The sequence below is a fragment of the Erithacus rubecula genome (genome assembly GCF_903797595.1).
Source record: "Erithacus rubecula genome assembly, chromosome: 15".
In the NCBI taxonomy this organism is placed as follows: Eukaryota; Metazoa; Chordata; class Aves; order Passeriformes; family Muscicapidae; genus Erithacus; species Erithacus rubecula.
The window spans coordinates 16,338,351-16,358,746 of record NC_136667.1 but is presented as its reverse complement, the minus strand read 5'-3'; the positions used below and the strand labels follow the sequence as shown (position 1 = coordinate 16,358,746).

The 20,396-nt window shown below is 43.4% G+C and overlaps 1 protein-coding gene across 3 annotated transcripts in view; it reads left to right on the top strand.

Moving 5' to 3' along the window:
• Positions 1-868: 868 nt before the first annotated feature.
• The window catches only part of LOC306808321 (calpain-5-like), a 51,192-nt gene continuing 31,664 nt past the window's right edge, over positions 869-20,396 (top strand). The window contains exons 1-3 of one of the 3 annotated variants that reach the window (XM_079318775.1): positions 869-962; positions 6,900-6,986; positions 7,784-7,956. In XM_079318775.1, the coding sequence (XP_079174901.1) occupies positions 7,792-7,956 (165 nt within the window). In that variant the 5' untranslated portion in view covers positions 869-962; positions 6,900-6,986; positions 7,784-7,791. Of the gene's footprint in view, positions 963-4,657; positions 4,683-4,964; positions 4,989-6,899; positions 6,987-7,783; positions 7,957-20,396 lie in introns of those variants that run through there. The other 2 variants (XM_079318776.1, XM_079318777.1) reach the window with 2 other exon arrangements.

Sequence of the window (20,396 nt, the reverse complement as noted above, 5' to 3'; positions counted from 1 at the left end):
CTTGCAGTGCAGAAATTTGTGATACTTCTTAATCATCTTCAGAGTATTTTGTGGATGTACTCATCCCCTGAGATCCAATCTCCTCTAGAAGATTTTCTCAGTAATAGTGTTGAGGAGAAGGAATGAACTTAACTGTAAACTTAGACCAGTTATGCTAAAATGAGGATTAAATGGAGGAAGAAAACTGGGGAGAATATATAAAACTATGGTAGAGATGAAATTTTGTAATGCATTTTGAAATGGTGCTTGTTCAAAAATGGGACTACATTTGCTAAAATACAAATAAAGGCCACATAATGACAAAATAAAGGTGTTATAGTCCTCAAATCAGAAAAAATTCAAGTCATATTAACCCAGATGTTTAGGATTTACCCAAAAGGAAATTGAGACTGAACAAAGTACAGAGAGTAGCTTGTTTTTCCAAAACAATTTCTTGTCAAGAATTTCTTTGTGTCCTACTTTTTATTTTGCCACAGCACAGAGAAATGTATTATTTTCTGGGTTTTAAACTTTGTTACCCCCACAAAGTGACACCAATTCCTTTACTAGGACAGGGAGAGAAGGATGAGTGCTGTGCAGCCTAATAAGGAATGTAACTTTTTTTTTTTTTTTTCCCACAGTGCACATTAATCTGTTGTTTCCCTACCAAAAAAAAAAAAAAAAAAAAAAATCCAAACAAACCCTGCAACTCTTGCCAAACAGCCTGGCCTTATCTCCTTCTTCAAGAGTTCATTCACAGTTCCAGCCACAGGCACAGCTGAGAGTTTGGAGTGAGGAGCACAGGAGGCTCTGCACTTTGGGTCAGCTCAGAGCTTCCCTGGGACATCCCTGGCAGAGTTATCCCAACACTCACCCCCTGGAGATGTGACCAGAGAATTCCAGGTTAAGAAGCTCAGGGATCAGAGTTTGCAGGAGCCACTTTGGAGCTGGATGTGCCCTGAGCAGGTGAGTGCCTGACTGGTGTTTGCTGATCAACACCTTTGTCAGCAGGAAACTCTGTGTGAACCATCATGAGCCAACACAGTGAGAAAATGCTTTGGATTACTTTGTTTAATATATATTCTATTAGAAAGTCACAGCTCTGTGCTAATTCTGAGCTAAGCTTTATTGCAGGATTTATTACCAGAACATGAGTGCTCTTCTTTCTTCTGGAATAACCAGTTCTGCTCTACTTTTTTCTCTACAGGCATCCTTTACACTTATCCCAAAGAAAGGGGCCAGACTGATAAAATGTGATTTGATCTCATATAATTCCATTTGCCATCCTGTCTCTCATCTTCCAAAATATTGTCACTTCTCACTGTGGATTCTTTCACTGTGAAATTCAAGGGTTTTTTTTTTTACTTTTTTTCACTGTTCTTGTGAAGGAGAGATTTTTGTACTGTATCTAAAATAATTGATAAGTGGATATATAAAATAATGGAGTGGCCTGAAAAGGAGTTACTGATTAATTTGCAATCTCTTTTTTTAAACTAACTTTTATGAAAAGGCAGAATGGAGAGGTACTGGGGTTCTGAAGAAAGCTGTTTCCTGTGGTTTCAGCACAAAACTTTGGCTTGAGTGAATCAAGTGACAATGCTGTTTGCATTTTCCTTAGAGCTTTTTACAGATCATTTGACTGGATTAATGTTAATTGTAACAATTGGCATCTACTGTACTAAATAACTTTAAAAATAAATCTAACTCGAATTGTACCTCTCTGATATTAACTGAAAGTGTGTCTGATTTGAGGCTACGCTGGAAGCCACTGAAGGAAAAGGTTTCTAGGAACATGAAGACACCTGTGCACTTTGGAAAATCCTGAAAGGAGCCCCAGGTTTTGTCTCTGCTTGTAATGATCCTCAAAAATTTCAGGATTTTGTTGAAGGTTTCACTTGGAAATCAGGTGGAGGCAAAAGTCTGTTCTGCTTTTTAAATCTCTGCCCTTTCCTGGGGGGAGAGAGGGAATAGTTAAAAGTATTTCACAGGCAAATAGTCAGGGATAAACTCTCATGGGAAAGGCAAGGAGGGGAGAGAAGGAGTCCAGCCAGAGTTTATCCTCTCTGAGTGTGTTCTGCCAGGACTTTGAGTGGTTTTGACTATGGAATCAGTATTGTAGTGCTGAACCATCACAGGTGGATATGGATTTCACTCAGTTCTCAAGCTGGAAAGATCCCACACACCCCTGCCCATCAGCCCTACAAATCTGGGGTGTTTCTGCTCATGCCAGATGCAGTTGTTCCCCCTTGGGCACAGTCACCTGCAAGAACAGCTTTTCTCAGCAGCTGTTTGCTTCTGTACTCCCATCCCAAAGGATCAGAATGGGTTTGCACTTTATCTCACCAGGAACTGCTGAGATGGAGAATTGGAGAGAGAACAATCTGTGAAAATCAGTTGCAGGTTCTTGGGAGAACTCCTGGTCTTAGGAAATGTCAGGCTTGGTCCTGACCCAGCACCCACCCTCTGCAGTGCCACAGAACCTCTCCTATCCCAGTGAGGCCTGAAAGCAAAACCTGTTGCAGCACAAGTATTGTAATTAATTTTTTGGTAGAAAAGCTTTGGTTTATGGCCTGATGGTTGTGCCAGGCTAAGCAAAGCAAACAGGTTGTTTCCTGATGCCCAGTCACTCTCCCCCACATTCCTGCTCACTAGTGATAGGATACAGGCAGATACTCCCAGATGAAAATATGTGGTTTCCAGTCTTGGTTTGAAGTGTGGCAAACTGCACAGCAGAACAAGGTTGGCACCATCCTGTTTCTGCAAGAAACCAAATGCTTGTGTCTCCTTTCCACAGGTAATTCTTGAGCTGAGCTAACAGAGAAACCTTCTTTACATTCCTATGAAAGTCCTCAATTGCAGAGGCCTTAAATAGTCAAACTAACCTTATTTTGCAGGAGTATCCAGATACTGGATGAAAGAAGTGCTAATGCTGCACAGTCATGGTATCCCCAGAGCACACAATAAACTTGGTGTTTCACTCAATCAAGGAGAGCACTGCCATCCAAAACTACTGAGAGCCCTGGATCATGGTCATTAATGCTGGATAGGGTGCTATTAAATTATCCTGTGCAGCAAATTTGATCCAAATTGAATATATTCTTACTAATGCAGTTGCACATCCAACCAAAATGGATTTAACACTGACTTTATACATTTTTATTGGCTTATGTAGAGAAGGTGAGGAGATCTAGTCCAGCATAAAGCCTCCCAGTTAATGTCTTGAGCTGTTTAAAGAATTTGAATGAGTAAATTTCTCCAGAAGAGATGCTTCTGCTGCAGTAGTAGCAGCAGAACAGCCAAGATTGTGAAACCACAGTGTTTATGGAGTGAAAGATTTTCAGCTACTTTAAGTTCCCCTGCACTCTTAATACAGATTTGCAAAGTCATTGCATTGTAAGGACCTGTGATCACTCTGCACAGCAAGAAAAAGCAATAACCTTTTCCAGCTGGAGCTCTGGAAGTTCCTTTAATTAGTTTTACAGAAAACCAGCTCAGAGTAATTGAAAGCTTTTGGCTGCAGGGCTGCTTTTTTGGAGGCACTCACTGGTTTGATTGTTCTGAAGCAAACTATGGAGACAGAGATGTTTGAGAAAACACAAAACTATGTTTGCAAACAGTGAAATACTTGGGTCCCTGTTTTGCTCTTGTAGTCCAAACAGTGGCTTTGAGGTTTGGTGAGGAGTCAGTGTTGAAGGAGCAGAGTTTGGAGCTGGGAGGTTTTTGTGTGTTGTCAAGACAGGCACAAAAGAGAAACTTGAGAACCAGGTGTGGTGGCTGTTACTCCTGCTAAGGTGACAACCTGGTACCTGCAAATGGACAATAATCTTCTAACTGGGTTCATACAATAACAGAATAGTTTGGGTTGGAAAGCTTATCTCGTTCCACCACCCTGGGCAGGGATATCTTCAACTATTCCAGGCTGCTCAAAGTCCAGTTCAGCCTGGCCTTGAACACTCCTGGATGGGGAGTCCACAGCTTTGGGCAGTCTGTGCCAGTTCTCAGGTATTGTAATCTAAACCTCCCTTCTTTCAATTTAAATCACTTCCCCTTGTTTTATCACTGTCTGCCCATGTGAAAAGTTGCTCTTCCTATTTTTTATAAACTCCCTTTAGGAACTGAAGGGATGCTCTAAGGTTTCCCTGGAGCCTTCTCTTCTCCAGGCTGAGGCACCCCAGCTCTCTCAGTGTGGGAGGCTACCCCAGAGCATGGAACAGGCTGTGTGCATCATTTCTGACATCCCTCCATGGCCTTCCCAGAGAGGGGCTCCTGAACCAGCAGGATCCACTCTGGAAGAAGCAGTTTCCTTTTCAAAGCTGTGCCCAACTGTAGCCTTAAATCCTGCCTGGAAATGCTCTTTGCCCTTTTAGTCCTGGTGCTGTGCATGGAAATTCCATGGAGTCCTGCAGCTGGAACAGCTAAGTGGGATGTGTGATAGAATTTATGCATTACAACACACCAAGCCTCCTCCTTGCAGAGGAGTTTCAGCTGGCACCGAGGGGCCTCTGCAGCTGCTTGGCCTCTGGGGCTGAAAGGCTGGGCTTGGTTAGGAAAAACCCAGCCCTGCTGTCCCTGCACCCTGGAGCTGGGATGGGAGTGGGAGGGATGGCTGAGCTGAACAGCTGCAATAACTGCTCTGCATGAGCTTCTCCCCTGCATGTCACACAGTGACAAATCTGGGATGAGAGCAGATGAATTCTGTGCAGGTTTGTGTATTTATTGCATGAATTTAAGGAGGGTGTAGTTATTCCTCACACACCTCTCTGGACAGTCTGTTGTGGATCTCCTGTGTAGCAGCTGGGGGAGAGAAAGGTTAAGACAGGGAAATGTCAATGTAAAGAAACAGTGTTGGATATTTTAACTTTGAAAGCTTATCTAAATGCTCTGGTGAAGATCTGGATTTCAGGTGAATGTCCCTTTAATTTATGGCTGCTGGTATTTGCCCAGTGTTGAGTGTGATTTAGCTGTGCTCTGGCAGTCTCCAGCAGAGGAATCATCTCTGAGTATAAACTGTAAGTAAAACTGAGACTGTTCCGTGGCCAGGCTGAAGAGGGGACTCTGCACCAGCTCCACTTCACTCTTCTGCTGAAACTCTTTTTCTAATCAGAATGGGAATCTCTGGAAAAACAGAGGGGCCAAGAAAGACTTAAAAGCTGCGAGGTTGAAAGCTCAGTGACATTAGACCTGTACTTCTGCTGATACATGGGGGATTGGGTGACCTATAGAGCTCTCCAGGGGTTTTTTCCCCCTTCTTTTCTCCTCTGTGCCTCCCTTGGAGTGGTCCCTTCTCTCTGTGGAGCAGCAGAGTGTCTCTGAGGTGGGGTGCAGTATTTTTAGGACTGTGTTTCTTAGTCCAGTGTGCAGAGCTCATTCTGTATCCCATGGCAGAACAGGGAGCCCTGGCAGAGCAGCTGCCAAGCCCTGCAATGTTTCCTCAGCACTGCAGGGTTGGAGTGCCAGTGAGCCAGGGTAAAGCTGGGGCTGTGGAGCAGGGGATGCTCTGCTGCTGTGTGCCCAACTGGAAGAAGAAGTGTGGTTCTTAATTTGGGAGCTTCAGTGATCAACTGAGAGTAAAAAACTGGGAGCTGCTTCAAAAATAAACCTCGGAATGTAGGCAGGTCTGTGGTGGTGGGTGAACACCCCAGGAGAGGTGAGCTCAGCTGTGCTCCTCCATCCTCAGAGCTGAAACCACCAAGCTGTTGTGTAGAAACTGAACTGACATTCTTGATGGAGGGCTTTCCAATGAGAATGAGGTATTTTTATTGAGTTTAAAATGGGCAGCTCTGGGTTCCTGTGAGAGTGGAATCCTCCTGGTTTTCCAGATGGTGATGGGACTTGAGATCAGTGCCTGCTGGGTGGGGGTGAGACATTCAGCAGCCAGGATGAGCAGCCCTGGGAGCCTGAGCCCCTAAAACACTCTGCAGCTGTCACAGGGAGCCTGGAGAGGGGCAGGACAAGAGACTGGCAGGAGAAGCCTCCTCCTGGTTGGTGTTTCCCTTGTTGAGCTCAGGGCAAGGCAGGCAGTGTTTTATCTCCACCTTCTGTGCATTGCCACAGAACATTCCAGGCTGTTGTGGAATGGAGTGCTAATCCTGGATGGACTCACATTCCTGTCTGGCAGATAGGTGGGGAGAAAGGACAGGGGAATGAGATCATGAAAGACCTATCTCAATGAATTAGGCAGTGACAGAAACCTCATCATCCAGGGGCTATTTTAAAAACAAATAGCCTCAGTTCAGAATGTTAGATAGTTCATGAGGAATTTTTAATGATCTAGAATGCCAGTTATCATGAAATAATCTATATCCCACCCAAATTAGTCAGACTATTTTGTTGTGGTTCCTGAGGTACCTCTGTAAAATTGGCAAGTTGTTCTACACTTGAATTTGAAGAACTGGTTTGTGGGGGGAAGCAAATCTATTTGCCATGTCTTGAGAGGCCACCTGCCAAGTGAGACTTTTTTTTTGGAGAGAGATAAGTAACCAGAAGGAAACAGAATCACAAAATGGCTTTGGTGGGGAGAGATCTTAAAGCCCATCCAGTCCCACTCCCTGCCATGGGCAGGGACACCTTCCACTATCCCAAGTTGCTCCAAGCCCCATCCAACCTGGCTTTGAACACTTCCAGGGATGGGGCATCCACAAACAGCTTTCACTCACAAGAACAAAGACCATGATAAATCTGGCATTTTTGAGTGTTCCTCATTACTCTTCTGTATTTCTCCTGCTGTGCTCACTTGCACACCTGCAAAAGCTTGCTTTAGTTTCCTGCAGATTTGTGGAATCTCATCCAGTTTGTGCTGCAGGTGGCTCAAGGAGCAGCAGCTGAGCTCCCTGCAGCTGGACACAGCCAGGGTGATGTGGTGCCATCCTCCAGAGCAGGATGTTGGTGAATTCAACCTGCTCTTGTCTTTATTGCTGTAGGCAAGGAAGGGAAGATAAATCTCTAATTCCAACCTTTGTCCAGAAGGAAGAGGAGAGGAACTGACACACAAGACCTTTCCAAACAGGGTAAGTTCAGATTCTCTCACCACTCCCTCTCTTGAAGCAGAGGTAACGTCCCTCATGTCCTCCAAATTTCAAACTAGCCTGATTTCTCATTTGTAAAATGTTTTAAAGTTGAGCTATGTGGGTGCGACCATAAACTTGCCAAGTTTGATTGTCAGGATTCTGGGAATTAAGGTCTGGGAACACATTGTTTTGGGTTTTTTTGTTGTTGCTGTGCTTTTTAAAATACTTTTAGTTCTCATCAATTATTTGCAAGTATCTTTTCCTTCTGGGAATTCAGTTCCCTGAACTGTAGCAAAACGTTGGAAGACAATAGTACAAGCCCAAAGTATTGTCACTTTAATTAAGATGGAGAAATGTGGAAATCTGGTTTTGGGTTTTTTTAGGCATAAGATTTGGAGTAGATAATTCAAGTTTTAGTGGCCAGAAGAAGAATGAGGACAGAAAGATGGCCCAGCCCTTCACACATGGTACAGACTGAGAGCCAAGCCTCACTCTGCTACCTTTCCAATCAGTTAGACAAAGAAAAATGTTGGGTTTATGCCTGGCCTGGGCTCTTTACTGTTAAGAATTCTGTTCAGACAAAAATATGATCTTTATCAACAAGATCTCCTTGGGTTTATACTTTCCTATCCTGTAACATAATCTGATTTATAATCTGGGTTGTTTTTGTTTTATTTTAAATAAATCAGTCACCTAATTTAGAGCAAGTTACATGCTCTCTTGTTAAAGGCCAGGGAGTGGTATCAGCTATGGACTTTCAGAGCCTTCACAGTTTGTCCAATATTGATGTCATCTAGACAGGAAGATGTCTTCATCAGTGCAGCTCTTCCAAGATCAGAAGTACCACGAGCTGAAGGGGCAGTGCCTCCAGCAGGGCCAGCTCTTTGAGGATCCTGAGTTCCCAGCCTCAGATGAATCCCTTTACTACGACCCAGTAGCAAGAGGGAAAGTGGAATGGAAGAGACCAAAGGTAATGGCTGGATGTGTTTTTATTCCTCCAGCAGAGACACTTCCACCAAGAGGTGTCTGAGCAAAGCTTTGTTCTGTTGTGACTTGCCACCCTCTCCCTCAGCTGTTTCAGTTTGGTTCTGGTGAATCCTTAGCAGCAAGTTCTATTTACCTAGATTAATGTTCTTAATGTTCTATTTACATATATTTTATTCTAATTTCTCATAAAACCATGCAGAGATTGACCTGACACCCCTGAGATGTTGAACCATATCCCACCAATCCCTGGTCTCTGCCAACCAGAAGTGCAGAGGGTGAATTCTGGTGCTGATGCCAACAGCCCAAACACAGTGGAGAGTTTTCCTCTATTGGTTTATGCCAGTGCTGGTCTCTGCATGGCTGTGCTGAATTCACAGTGGATTTTGCCTCTGACTTGTGTAAAACCTCAATTACCAGTGATTTTCTGTGCCAAATGGACAGCTATTATCTGTAAGCAACCAAGAATGCCTGTGCCACTTTTACTGGCATCTTAACAGCAAAACAAATATGCCATTTGCTTTGAATTGTGACTAATGTCACAGTTCAAATCATCAATACTACCTGTATTTGGGGTCTGTTAGTTGGTTTGCTCTGAGGTTTTATGCTTCACATGTATTTTTAAATCAGTTCACACCCACAAGCAAACAGTTCAGAAGAACACAAACCCATTCCCAGTCTGGCTTTCCATCAGTGTCATTTGTTCTCTTGCTGTGACAAGTGGAAGCCTCTAGCCAGATGCACACAATATTTTTGCCCTTAAGCATGATGAATTTCTCCTTTACTTTACCTGTGTCATCTTTTGGGATTAGAGTTAATCTTCTGGAAGCACAGACTTGGGTGTCTTCCCTTAGAAAACATGATGACAATGTGATGTCCTTCATTTGCAGCTGGTGCTGTTGTGTGTCCTCTGTGACAAGGGACAACAGATGAGGCTGACCAAGGCTGGGCTGTCTTTGCCAGGATGGCCTGAGGCTGCTTTTCTTTTTTGCTTCTTCTTTACTGGTGGTACTCATTCCTCACAGCAGCTCCTCTACTGGAATTTTAGTGAGCAGTCCAAGGGTTGCTTTCCTGCTTCTCGTTTTGGTTTTCTAAGCAAGACATGATACTAAAGAATAGAGATAATGAATTTGAGAAAGAAAAAGAAGATTCCAAACTCTGTGAGTTTATTTTTTTTTCTGAGCACTTTCCTGTTTATTGGAGTTTTTCATCCTCTTCTAGAAGAGGAAATACTGTGCAACTAGTCACAGTGAGGTCAGGAAGAGTGTTTGTTCTTTGTAAGAGATGTGAAGCAAGAGCTAAACTCTAGCCAAGGATGCCATTTTGGGCCATTCTTGTGCATATGAGTCTGTTCAAGGTAGTGGTCAGTGGTTTGAAGTCTAATTGTAGTGATTAGCTTTGCATCCAATTATTTCCCATTAAGCATGATGTTAATGTAGGAAACCTCACATATTAATTAATGTGCTATTTACATAAAATTTATTCTAATTTCTCATAAAACCACGCACAGATTGACCTGACACTCCTAAGACATTGAACCATATCCTACCAGTCCCTGGCCTCTGCTAACCAGAAGTTCAGAGCGTGAACTCTGTTGTTGATGCCAACAACACAGAACCAGGGAATCTTCTAGGCTGAAAAAGGCTTTTAGGTTGAAAAAGATCATGGAGTCCAACAGCTGAGTCCAGTACTGAGCTATGTCCCTAGTACCAGGTTTCTAAAAACCACTTCCCATGGCAGGCAGTCCCAGTGCTTGCTTGACAACCCTTTTGGTAAAGAAATTTCTCCTTATATCTAACCTAAGCTTCCCCTGGTATGTGAATCTTTTGCTGGTGTTTCAGAACATTGGGCTCTGCCAATATCCCAGTTCCTCTGAGATAAACCTGTGAAATAACAACTGAGCTGAGCATGACCATTTCAAAGGTGCATCATCTTCCATTCTTCATGCAGGAAGCCTCCTGGGGAGGTTCTCCAAGAGGAAAACCTGTTGGTTTGTTCGAAAAAGAGTAAGAAACATTTCCTCTGGTTAGTGGACATTCTTTCTGCCCACTGATATTAGCATCAGAGCCCATCCTGCTCTTTTGCTGTGATTTCCCTGGAGTTTGCCCCCTCTGCCAGGCTGAAGTGGGGCTGGGGCAGCTGTGTCCTGCCAAGAGGCAGGAGAAGCCTCTGGCCCCCTGTCTCTGGGATGTCCTTGGCACCTGTCCTGGTTAACACTGCCTCTGTGTGGTGGTCCTGCTCAGCATGGGCTGAAAATACCCAGGATTGACTCTCACTGCTGAATAGATACTTTGTCTGTCTTATTTTTAACTAAACCTCGGGTTTGTGTGAACTTTTTCATTGACCCCTCAAAAAGGATGGAATCTCAAGTACATCTTTGTCAGTGTTAAACAAACAGCAGTGATCCCCCAAGCAGGGCAGGCAGGCATGTGAGGAAAGAGTGGCTAAGCTTGCCTCAGAGACAAACAGTGTTCTTCAGTCATTCACAAAGGAAAATAGTCTGATCCTACAGAATGAGACTCTTATCATGTGCTTCCCTGGTTTCCTCGCTTGACCCTGTGTTTTATAAGCCCTGATTCTGCTTTCATCTGCATCTTTCTCTTTGTGAGAGGGCTGTGATTGCACCCTGATGTTCTGGGAAGACACAGCTGCTCTGTGTCCAGGAAAACAGCACAGAAAGACACCGTGAGACAGAGCTGCTGCTCTGCTTCCCAAGAAACCCTCCTGTGTGCCAGCCCACAGAGGGACACTGCTCTGTTTGATTACATTCCCAGTAACTCCAAAGGTCAAATACCTGGCTGAAGGTGGAGAGTTGTGTCTGCACAGCACAGTGCCCTTTTTCCTAGAAACACTGCATGCCATGGGCCCCATTCTCCACACTTCTCAACAGTTTTCCAGCATTCTCAGGGGTGGTTATCACCATGCAAGTGGAAAGTCCAGGAGATGAAGGCAGCACTGTGCTCTGGAATGATACAGTGATAAAAATAAACAGAGCAAGTGTATCCCCACTTCCCAAACTGGGGTGTGTGGGGTGAGCAGATTGGTGATTTATCCAGGGCTGAGGTGCCGGAGAATTCAGCAGCTCTGACTTCAGAACATTCACATGTTTACTGGAGGCAACACCAGCTTTTGTTTCTAACTGGTGGAAAATGATCCATTGCCTCAGGAACTGAAACATCTTTGTATTTACAAGTGCTGATTTAAACCCTAAACCCTCCCCTGCTTTGTTACCTGTTTAAGATTTTGCTTTCACTTGGAAGGCAGAAGAAGCTTAGGGCAAATCGTTGTGTGGGCATTTAGTCTGGGTGACCTTTACGGATTTTGCATTAATGTTCTTTATTCCACAGTGACTGGATTTGTGGTCTCAGTGTCCTCCAGAACATCCAACAGTAACCCAGGGCTCATAAATTTCATGGAATGAGGGTCATGAAAGACTTGGCTGTCAGGTATAAGCACACCTGAGTTAAATGTCCCTCAGTACAAAGTTCTTCATCATTTAATTCCTGTCTCCTCTGTAGCTGTGTCACTGCAGTCTGACCCTGTTTTCCAGTTTGAACAAGACCAGAGACATCTGCTTATGTTTGGGACTCGTGTGGAGGCCAGTGGTGCCTGCAGGAGAGGGAGATGTCCTGGCACTGTGTCAGGCTTTGAGTGGTTGCATGACCACTGCAAGAGCAGTTTCGGGGCATGGAGTGGAGTGACAGCTCATCACACCCTGGGATTTCTGCCAGGATGGGGCCTGAGGGGAATCCAGAGCTGGAGCAGAGTGGATATTAAAGGGGAATACCATCAGCTGGCCTGGCAGTGATGTGCACTCCTCTCACAGCAGCTGCTTTGCTGCCTTGTGTGTGACAGTGATGGGGTTGTAACAGCCCCCTGAACAGTGACATTTACCTGGTTTGCCAGATCCCCTCTCCATGCTCCCTTCTGGAGTGTGGCTCGTGGTTTAATGATCACTTTTTCACACCAGAATGTGCCTTTTTAATTCCTTCACTCATTTTTTTCCACTTAAATATTTGGAGCAACAGCAATCCTCTTGCTTAATCAGCATAGGGGTCCCTCCCTATCTATCCTCCTCACCCCTAAAGCTTATACAATATAATTATTGTTTTCCTGAAAAATTACTTATTCTGCCAAGGCTACATGTACTGAAACAGCTGAAGTTTAGGCTTCTGTTTCCCTGCCTGTCCCAGAATTCTCCTGCTGTTGGTGGTTATTGTATTGTTCAAGTGTAGGTAAAGCTCTGTGTGCTGTGGCATTCGTGTTTGCACTGGAAATAATGGCACATGTGGCATCTGGGAGGTGAGGAAATGTATTTCAAAGAGGTACTGAGCTTCTGCTGAGCTTTGAGTGAGCTCAGAAGTCCTTTCACATGCCTCAAGCACAGCTGGGGACACAGAGGTGGTTTCAGGTTGGAAGCTGTGTGAGCCAGTGTCTCGTGGTTTGCTTGTATGTTGTGCTTCTCTGGGACCTGTTTGTAGCAGAAAAGGGCTGTGAAAGACTCAGCTTTGCACTGAGATGGAATCATTCCTGAAATGGCTTCTTTTCCTTATGTGTCTGTGACATCCTTGATCTCAACACCATGGATCTCCAACTCCACAGACAGTCCAGCATCCTTCAGTGGGTGACTTTCAGACATTCCCTCCATGAGTGAAGTACAGGGCTGCTGGAGGATTTTAAGACCTCCTAGATGACACTGGTGATCATTTCAGCAGGCATTTTTGTGTGCTCTAAGTGCACTAGCAGGGAGGCTGTTTGCTGTTGTTGCAAATGGTTTTCCTTGCCATTAAAAGCAGATATTCAGCTTGTGATCTTCAGCCACAGCTCATTACCTGTTGAAAAGTTTAAAGTCAGATATTTCTTTGTTAACTGCACGTGTGTATGTAAAGATAATGATTGCAGTGCACCTTAATTTTTATAGAAGGGCTTAAGCCTTGCAGACTCAGAAGTGGTATAAAAGGTCATAGGCAAAGTAGGCTCTGACCTGAGTTTAAACCCTTCATCTTAAAGAAATAGGAAAGCTATTAAGAGCTAAACTCTGGGAAGCAGTCTGCCCTGGAAGATAATCACAGATCGAGGGGGAGGTTTCTGTGCACATTAATCATGCTTTTTAGGTTGAAATTGTGGAGGCAGGGGCCATGTAGTCCTCCAGACATGATACAGCCTTCTGTTAGTGTAGAGGGTGGGTGAGGGGGCAACAACAGGCAGATTGGGAAACCACCAGAAGAAAACAATTCCTAAATGATGGTGAAGAATCTTTTCCTTCCTCACTAAGGACAAACCACGTACCCCAAACCTCGTGCAAACAGAGTCTGAGGGGAGTTGTTCCAGCACCCTGAGTGCTGAGCTGCAGCCATCTGTCCCTCCGTGCAGGTGTCCCTCTGCAGAGCAGGAGGAGCTGCTCAGGCGGCTCCCGGGGAGGAAGGTGTTAAAGCCATCCCGGCTGCGGGAGCCCCGAGCCTGGCACGGCTCCCGAGGATGCAATGGCAGCACAAAAGCATCCTCCGCGCCCCCGTTGCCTTGGCAACGGCACATTCAGACGGCAGCATTGGCAGCGACATCCTGCAGGAGATGGTGCAGCTGCAATTAAGTCGAATTGTCTTCACGTTGTTAGGATTAATTTTGAGCGGGGAGGGGAGGGAGGGGTGGTGGGTGCGCGTTAGGGGTAGAACAATGAGCTGGCACCCCTCTGACATGCCGGGTGGGCAGGGCCTCGTCGTGTTCTGTTTCTTTAAGGGTGAAATTAGTGCTGGCACTTGGCTTCTGAACCTTGGGGGTTTTTTTGTTGGAGCGACTAAAAATTTGCCTCGGGAGCTTTATTTGTTGAATTCACAGAATGCACAGAATAACCAGGTTGGAAGAGACCTTCAAGATCATGGAATCCAACCCAGCCCTAACACCTCAACTAATCCATGGCAATGAGTGCCAATGAGTCTTTTTAAACACCTCCCTGGGCAGACCATTCCAGTATTTATCACTCTTTCTGTGAAAAACTTTTTCCTAACATCTAACCTAAGTTTCCCTTGATACAGTTTGAGACTGTGCCCTCTGGTTCTGTCACTGCTGCCTGGAGAAATGAGATGGATTTGGTGGAGTGAGTGATCTTCTGTGCCTCTGTTGCTGTTCTTGCATCCTGGTGATCCATAGACTGGAAATGTGGGGTTTACAAAGACCCCTGGAATCCTCCTAGGAGGAGGTGTCTAAAAGTAGAAGGCAAGGTCTTTCCAATCCAGTCTTACCTTTCCTGTATGGCTGCAGTTCTGGATCAGCTGGGTTCACAATCTGCTTTCTTGTTTTATTTAGTGAAATCTGTTGATTTGGATAATTTTCACCAGCAGCTGGAAATGTTATGTCATTTTCAAGAGAGATGGAACCACCTGGTTTTGCCCTGGAGTGATGAGACAGAGGAAGTAAAATGTGATTTGGTGCATGACATACAGGGGAATTCATTGAAATTCAAAATTTTCTAAAGCACTTAGCAGCCAGGATTTTGGAGGAGATGTTGAAATCTAAATGTAATCCAAATAAGAGTTCTAATAACTTAAATACATATAGGATGCATTCATCTAGAGATCAAAAAATGAACTGGAATTCTCATTTTACCAACCAAGAATGGAAGTTCTCATGGAGCACATCATGATAGAATAACATTGTCATTATTTGTGCTACCCTAATATGATCCTGTAATTATTTTGAAGCTGATAATAGTCCCAGCTGCTCCAAGTAATTTATATTTTTGACGAGCACACAATTTTGTAAAAATAGAGGGGACAATTAGTGGAATTTTTTTGTGGGGGGAGAATACTGATTTCAATTACTTTTTGGTTTTAATTTTAATGTTGTAACTTTTCCCCAAATATGCTAATATAGCTGAAATATTTATTGGATTTTTTTTTTTTCTTTGAGGCAAGGAAACATTTTTCAGCTCTAAAGGGCTTTCCCTTGTTGGTCTTTTAAGATACTTGGAACAACATGTTCTGATGGTGTCCAGCCAAACAATTCACTGAAAACATCATGGACTTTATTTTGCTTTTTCCCTTCTCCCATTATTATTTTCTCCTAAGATTTTGATGTTGGGTTTTTAAATTTTTTTTCACTGAAAATGTTCTGAAAAGAAAATGTGACACCTTCTACCACCCTGGCAGGTGAAGGTAGGGAGCTCTAGGCAGCTGTTTCCTACAGTCCATTGCCCTTTCTTGGTTGAGAAATAGCAAAGGTGGCTTTCTTTGGGAGTGTGTTTGTGTGTTTCACAATTGGGAGGTTCACTTGGTTTTGGGTTTTTTTTATAGCTGGATGCAAAAGGAAGAACCAAACAGGGAGATTTTTGTCACATCACTCATACAAAATGTGCTTGACAGCTCACAACATCTGAGAGCAGCCTCCTGAGGAACCAGGGAGACTCCAAAGGAGTATCAGCTCCAGGCTGATATTATTATTTATGTTTGTTAGCTAATCTTTTATGGAGCCAACCTGTAGTGCAAAGGGAAGGCCTTTATTGCTACAGCAGAAGAGACAGCTGCCACAAGATATATTTTGTTAAATACAGTAAAAATACATAATAATCACTTGAGGAATTGTTATGTTGATCCCAGGAAAAGAGGAGGGAGGGTTGAAATGCCCAGGCTGTGGCCACTGTGCTAATTCATGTTCAACATGACACTGATCCTTCCTCAGTGGCTGTGACATCTCTGCTGCAAGCCCTGCCTCAGCTTCTGCAGGTGTTCTGCTATCACCAGACAAACTGAAAAACCTGTGTTGACTTTGTCTGCATGTTTGGCCTATTATTATTCCAAAGTGACCTTTGTCACCAAAGCCTCTAAGTAATAATTAACAGGCTTGTCTCTGGACATCTCATGGGCATTGGACCCTGAGAAAATCCTGTTAATAGCAAATATTTCATATTGGATTGCATTTTTCCGAAGAGAATTTTAAATTAAACAATATAAACTTCATATACAATTACCAATTTCACCAATGTAACCTCCCAGCAAACTGAAATCTTGATTCACATGCAGCAGCATTTCTGTCTGTGATGAGACCAGCCCAATTTCTAACACAGAAATAAAGCCTGGATGATGGGATGTGAGGGCATGAACCCAGAGCAGGCAGGCAGGGATGTGTTTCAATGGATGCTGAAGGGTGGAGCAGTGCTGTGCACTTGGTCACCTGGAAGAGCTGAAACAGGGATGCAGAACTTCAGGTGGCTCCTTAAAATGCTGTTTATTGTATCCAGAGCATCCAGCAATTCACAGGTCGTGGGTGACAAGAGCCCACAGCAGTCAGCATCAGCATCACACCAGCCTGTCTGAAGCCAACTCTAGTTCTGGTTACAGTGCATTATATACTTTTCTTTGTAGAACATCATAATACATGACAACCACTCAATACTTTCACTATTGCCTATAGCCTATCTTAACTATTAACATTATGGCCTGGTTTGAAGGACAGGTGTCTGCCAATAAAGGCAGAAGCTTCTCTTTCAAATGGAGAATGTGAACCCCCTCTCTCCAAATTATTATTATCATATTGAAATTTAGAGGGTCTCAGGCAAAGAGATGGGGATAGGAATAACAGTTCTTTACTAGGAAAATTAAAATAGAAATGCAATATTACAAAGAGCAATCCCAACCCTGCCAGAGTCAGAATCCAAGCTGACACCCGTCAGTCAGTCAGGGTGGTGGTAGCAGTCCCATTCCATGGTGGCTGCATCCTTCTGCAGTGCCAGATGTGGCTCAGCTGGAGCAGTGCTCCTGGAGAAGGTGCAGTTTCCTCTGAAGCTCCAGGGATGATGTGGAAGGGTCTGGTTTTCCTCTGGAATCCAGTGGAGAGAAGGTGCCTTGGTGTCCAAAATCTCAGTTTTTCTCTGGGTAGGAAAGGCTTGGCTCCTGCCCTGTCTGGAGCATCTCCCAGTGGGATGATGGAATTTTATCAGTCATGCTCTGGGACTCACTGGCCATGAACAGGAGATATCTGCTGGAGGGAGGATGGGCTGTGGGAAGATAAAGATGATTGCCCAGCTGGTTTAAAGATGGCCCATTAGCAGAGAATATGTGCCAGGAGATCAGGGGCACTGCCCCACCCGGCTGCAGCAGGTGGGGACAGAATACACATTGCTGGGCACAGCCTGTATTGCAATCCAGGACATATTACCATATTAACGTTAGTATTTTCCAATCACAAAAAGTTTCTATGTTACAGAAGTTGTTTTGCAGTTTTCTTGCAGTAGAAAATTTTGAGACCTTTCTTCCTACTTGCTACATGGCATTTTTGTTGACTTGTGAAAATCTTTTTGCTTGATAAAAGCATCTTTTCTTTGAGGTAAATTTATCTTTTGCTCTAAGTCATAAAAACCTCTTCCAACTCATTTTATCCTTTAGCTTCTTAGTTATCCAGTAAGACTGACCCAGCAATTCTTTTATTCTATATCAAAACTTGCTATTATTTCTATTCATTCTTCAGATTCTACATTCAAAAATCTTTCTGTTATACATACACATCTGTGAGACCTTCCTGTCAAATCCTTATCCTTCCCAACAGTCTCCCCAGGGCAAATCTGTGACATTTGGAAGGCAAGCAGTGCCCTGGAATCTATGCTGAAGAATTTGAATAGTGGTAGCTTTATAGGGGAAATATATATATATTTTTTTTTTTTAATGCAAGTAGTGATGGGAAAGAGGATGGGTCCAAGAAGAAGCAACTGGACTGAGCAGTCACCAGACACAAAGGGTTGTTGCAGATGTGATGTTAAGCACTTTCTGTCCCAGCTGTTTGCTTCCTGGAGGCAGGAAGTGCAGCAGAGCTGTGTGCGGTGCCCCAGGACTCCTCTGGCACAGCCAAACAAACAAGGAGAGATCTCTTAATTCCCTGAGTCTCTCCCAGCAGTTATTCCTGGCAGGGGTGGGATTTCACTCTTGGGGGTTGTGTTCAGCTTGTCCAGGTCCCATTTCCCAGGCCAAGCTGAGGTGAGTGCAGTGTGCTGTGCCTCTAAACAAGAAACCCTGAGAAAATGGTAAAATTTTATTCAGATGGGCTCCATTTCTGAGTCTGTGAAGATCCACCAGGATCAGGAATTCTGCATTGTCCTAGGATTTTGTGTCTCTCCTCACCTTTCTGCATCAGGCTGGAGATGCCCAACTCTCCAGAGTGCTTCACCCTGAAGAGACCCTGTGTGTCAATTCGCAAAATGAAAATATGGGAGCACAAAGTGCTCCAGAACTTAGGAGGGCCTCAGTGTTTTTTGAGATGAGTGTTTAATTTAAGAGGCTTTATTGAGACTGAAGCAGATACTGTTTTGTTCTCTTGGGGATGTTATTTTAAGAAAGTGTCCATTTCTAAACAATGGAAACTTATAAACATAGTTTAATCACTTTTATTACTACCAGTGATTTATGCTGGTACACCTCAATATTAATATCAGGGGTTTTGGTTCCTTTCAAAGCTTGGGGAATCTCACTGTGCTCTTTTTGTCACCTTATTTGTCCCCCAACAGGCTGACTATGGGAGGCACCATGAAAACATTGTTTGGCATGTTTCCATCTTGGTTTCTGACTGGATAAAAAATTCCTCCCATAATATTTTGTCCTTAATGTTTTCAGCTGGGGAAGTTGTGACATGTTTCTTCTTGGAATTGCCAAAATGTTCCCAGAACTGAGCTGTTGCTCACCCTTATTCTATGAATTCCATCATTTTATTTTTATTTTGCCTGGAAAGTGTTGTTAAGATGGGGCAGAAGAGATGAGCAAGGGATTATAAAGCCTCCAGGTCTGACCTCTCCAGTACAGCCTGGTGACTGAGTGGACTCCATGTGACATCAATTTGATGGCTCAATCCCATTCCTGATGTCACATCAGAAAATTCTGTGTCGTGACAGGAAGCAAAACCCCCACAGTGGCCACCCTTTATTCCATGGGATGAAGGGGCAACATTTGGAAAGTGGCAACTTGTTGAGTGGTATTATTCACCCAAATCTTCCAGGAATATAATTGAAGGCAAACATTTGTAAATGACATGCATGTTTGCCAAGCAGACAGCTCTCCAGATGCCAATATTTTGTCATCTTCTCTCTTGGCACTTTTTACAGTTTATATTTCCCTCAGACTGGATAAAGGCTTTCTTATGTTGTTGTGCTTTTTTCCTCTAAAGAAAAAAAAAAATATTAAACGACCTCAATGTCATTTCTAGAACACAAACAGCACAACTCCAAGGCTCTGGATGTTTCTTTAAAATTTAGAATGTCAGGTTTTATTTAGTCGGTTCAGTTGTCATTAGATGAAAATTGCTTTCTCAAACAGTTTCTGTTTGTCCTGAGGCAATGTGGTGATGGTAAGAATGACATGGTAAAATTTATTTTGAGGCTGTAAAACAAAAAGCCTGAGGATCATCTCCCCAGCTAGCACAAGTCTTCTCACAGTAATTGTTAGTTCATTGATGTAGTCTTCCAAAAGAATTAAATGTCTGACTTCTCTGAAGGAAAAATTACAGCCTAAACATGCCAGTTGCAAAGGAAATTGAAGCATTGTTCTATCAACACTCTTCAGCAAGTGTGGAAAACATCCACATCCAAAAAATGCTTTCTGTGTGAAGAGCTTCATGCTTTTGTCATATTATTTCCATTATTTTCCCAAAAGGGTATTTGGGATGAGCTGGAATTTGAGGTTTAGAAAGCCATTCTGCCTTCGATTTGCAGAGTAATTTATTTGAATTTCATGCTGTGCTCCTGTGAGCCAAATGTATGTTTCCTTCAAGATTAATTCTATTTAAAGATTAAATTAAAATGTGTGTTTTCTTGGCTAAAAGGAAGCTTTAAAAAATCCTTCACAGCTGAAAGAATCTTTTAGAACTGCTGTCTTGCCTATATGTGGCATTGTTTCTAACTTAATCACAAAGGCTGAAACATTCTGAATTTGCATTTTTTTTCCAGTTTTCAGGATATAAAATGTTGTTCCTTGGGAAAAATACAATTTTTGTTAAGAGCAAGTGTTATCTTATAATTCTCATGCACTGAGCTGAACAGTGAGCTCCTCATGTGCATCAGGAAATGGAATCTCAGTCTGGAGCTGTCCAGGAGCCAACTGGGCACTGCCTGCTCCAGGTGACCCTTCTGAGTTTGGGATGTCTGGTAAATAAAGAGTGTCTGTGCTCTATAAAGCTCATTGAGGTCTGATTTGTGTCTGGAGACAGCACTTTCTAGTCTGATACTGTAAATAATTATCCAAGTAGGGTTGGTTTTTTCTTCCTAAGACTGCACTAAATCTTCAGTCTTGTGATGGTGAATAAAAAAATTAAATCTAATTTAGCAGTGATCCACCTGTGGGCTGAGCTTTAGTCTGCAGGTTTGAAGTCTTATTGCTGCTGCAGGTTTACCAGAGGAGCTTTAAGGAAGCACTTGTGGGACTGATAAAAGACAAAAATTCAGGAATTGTCTCT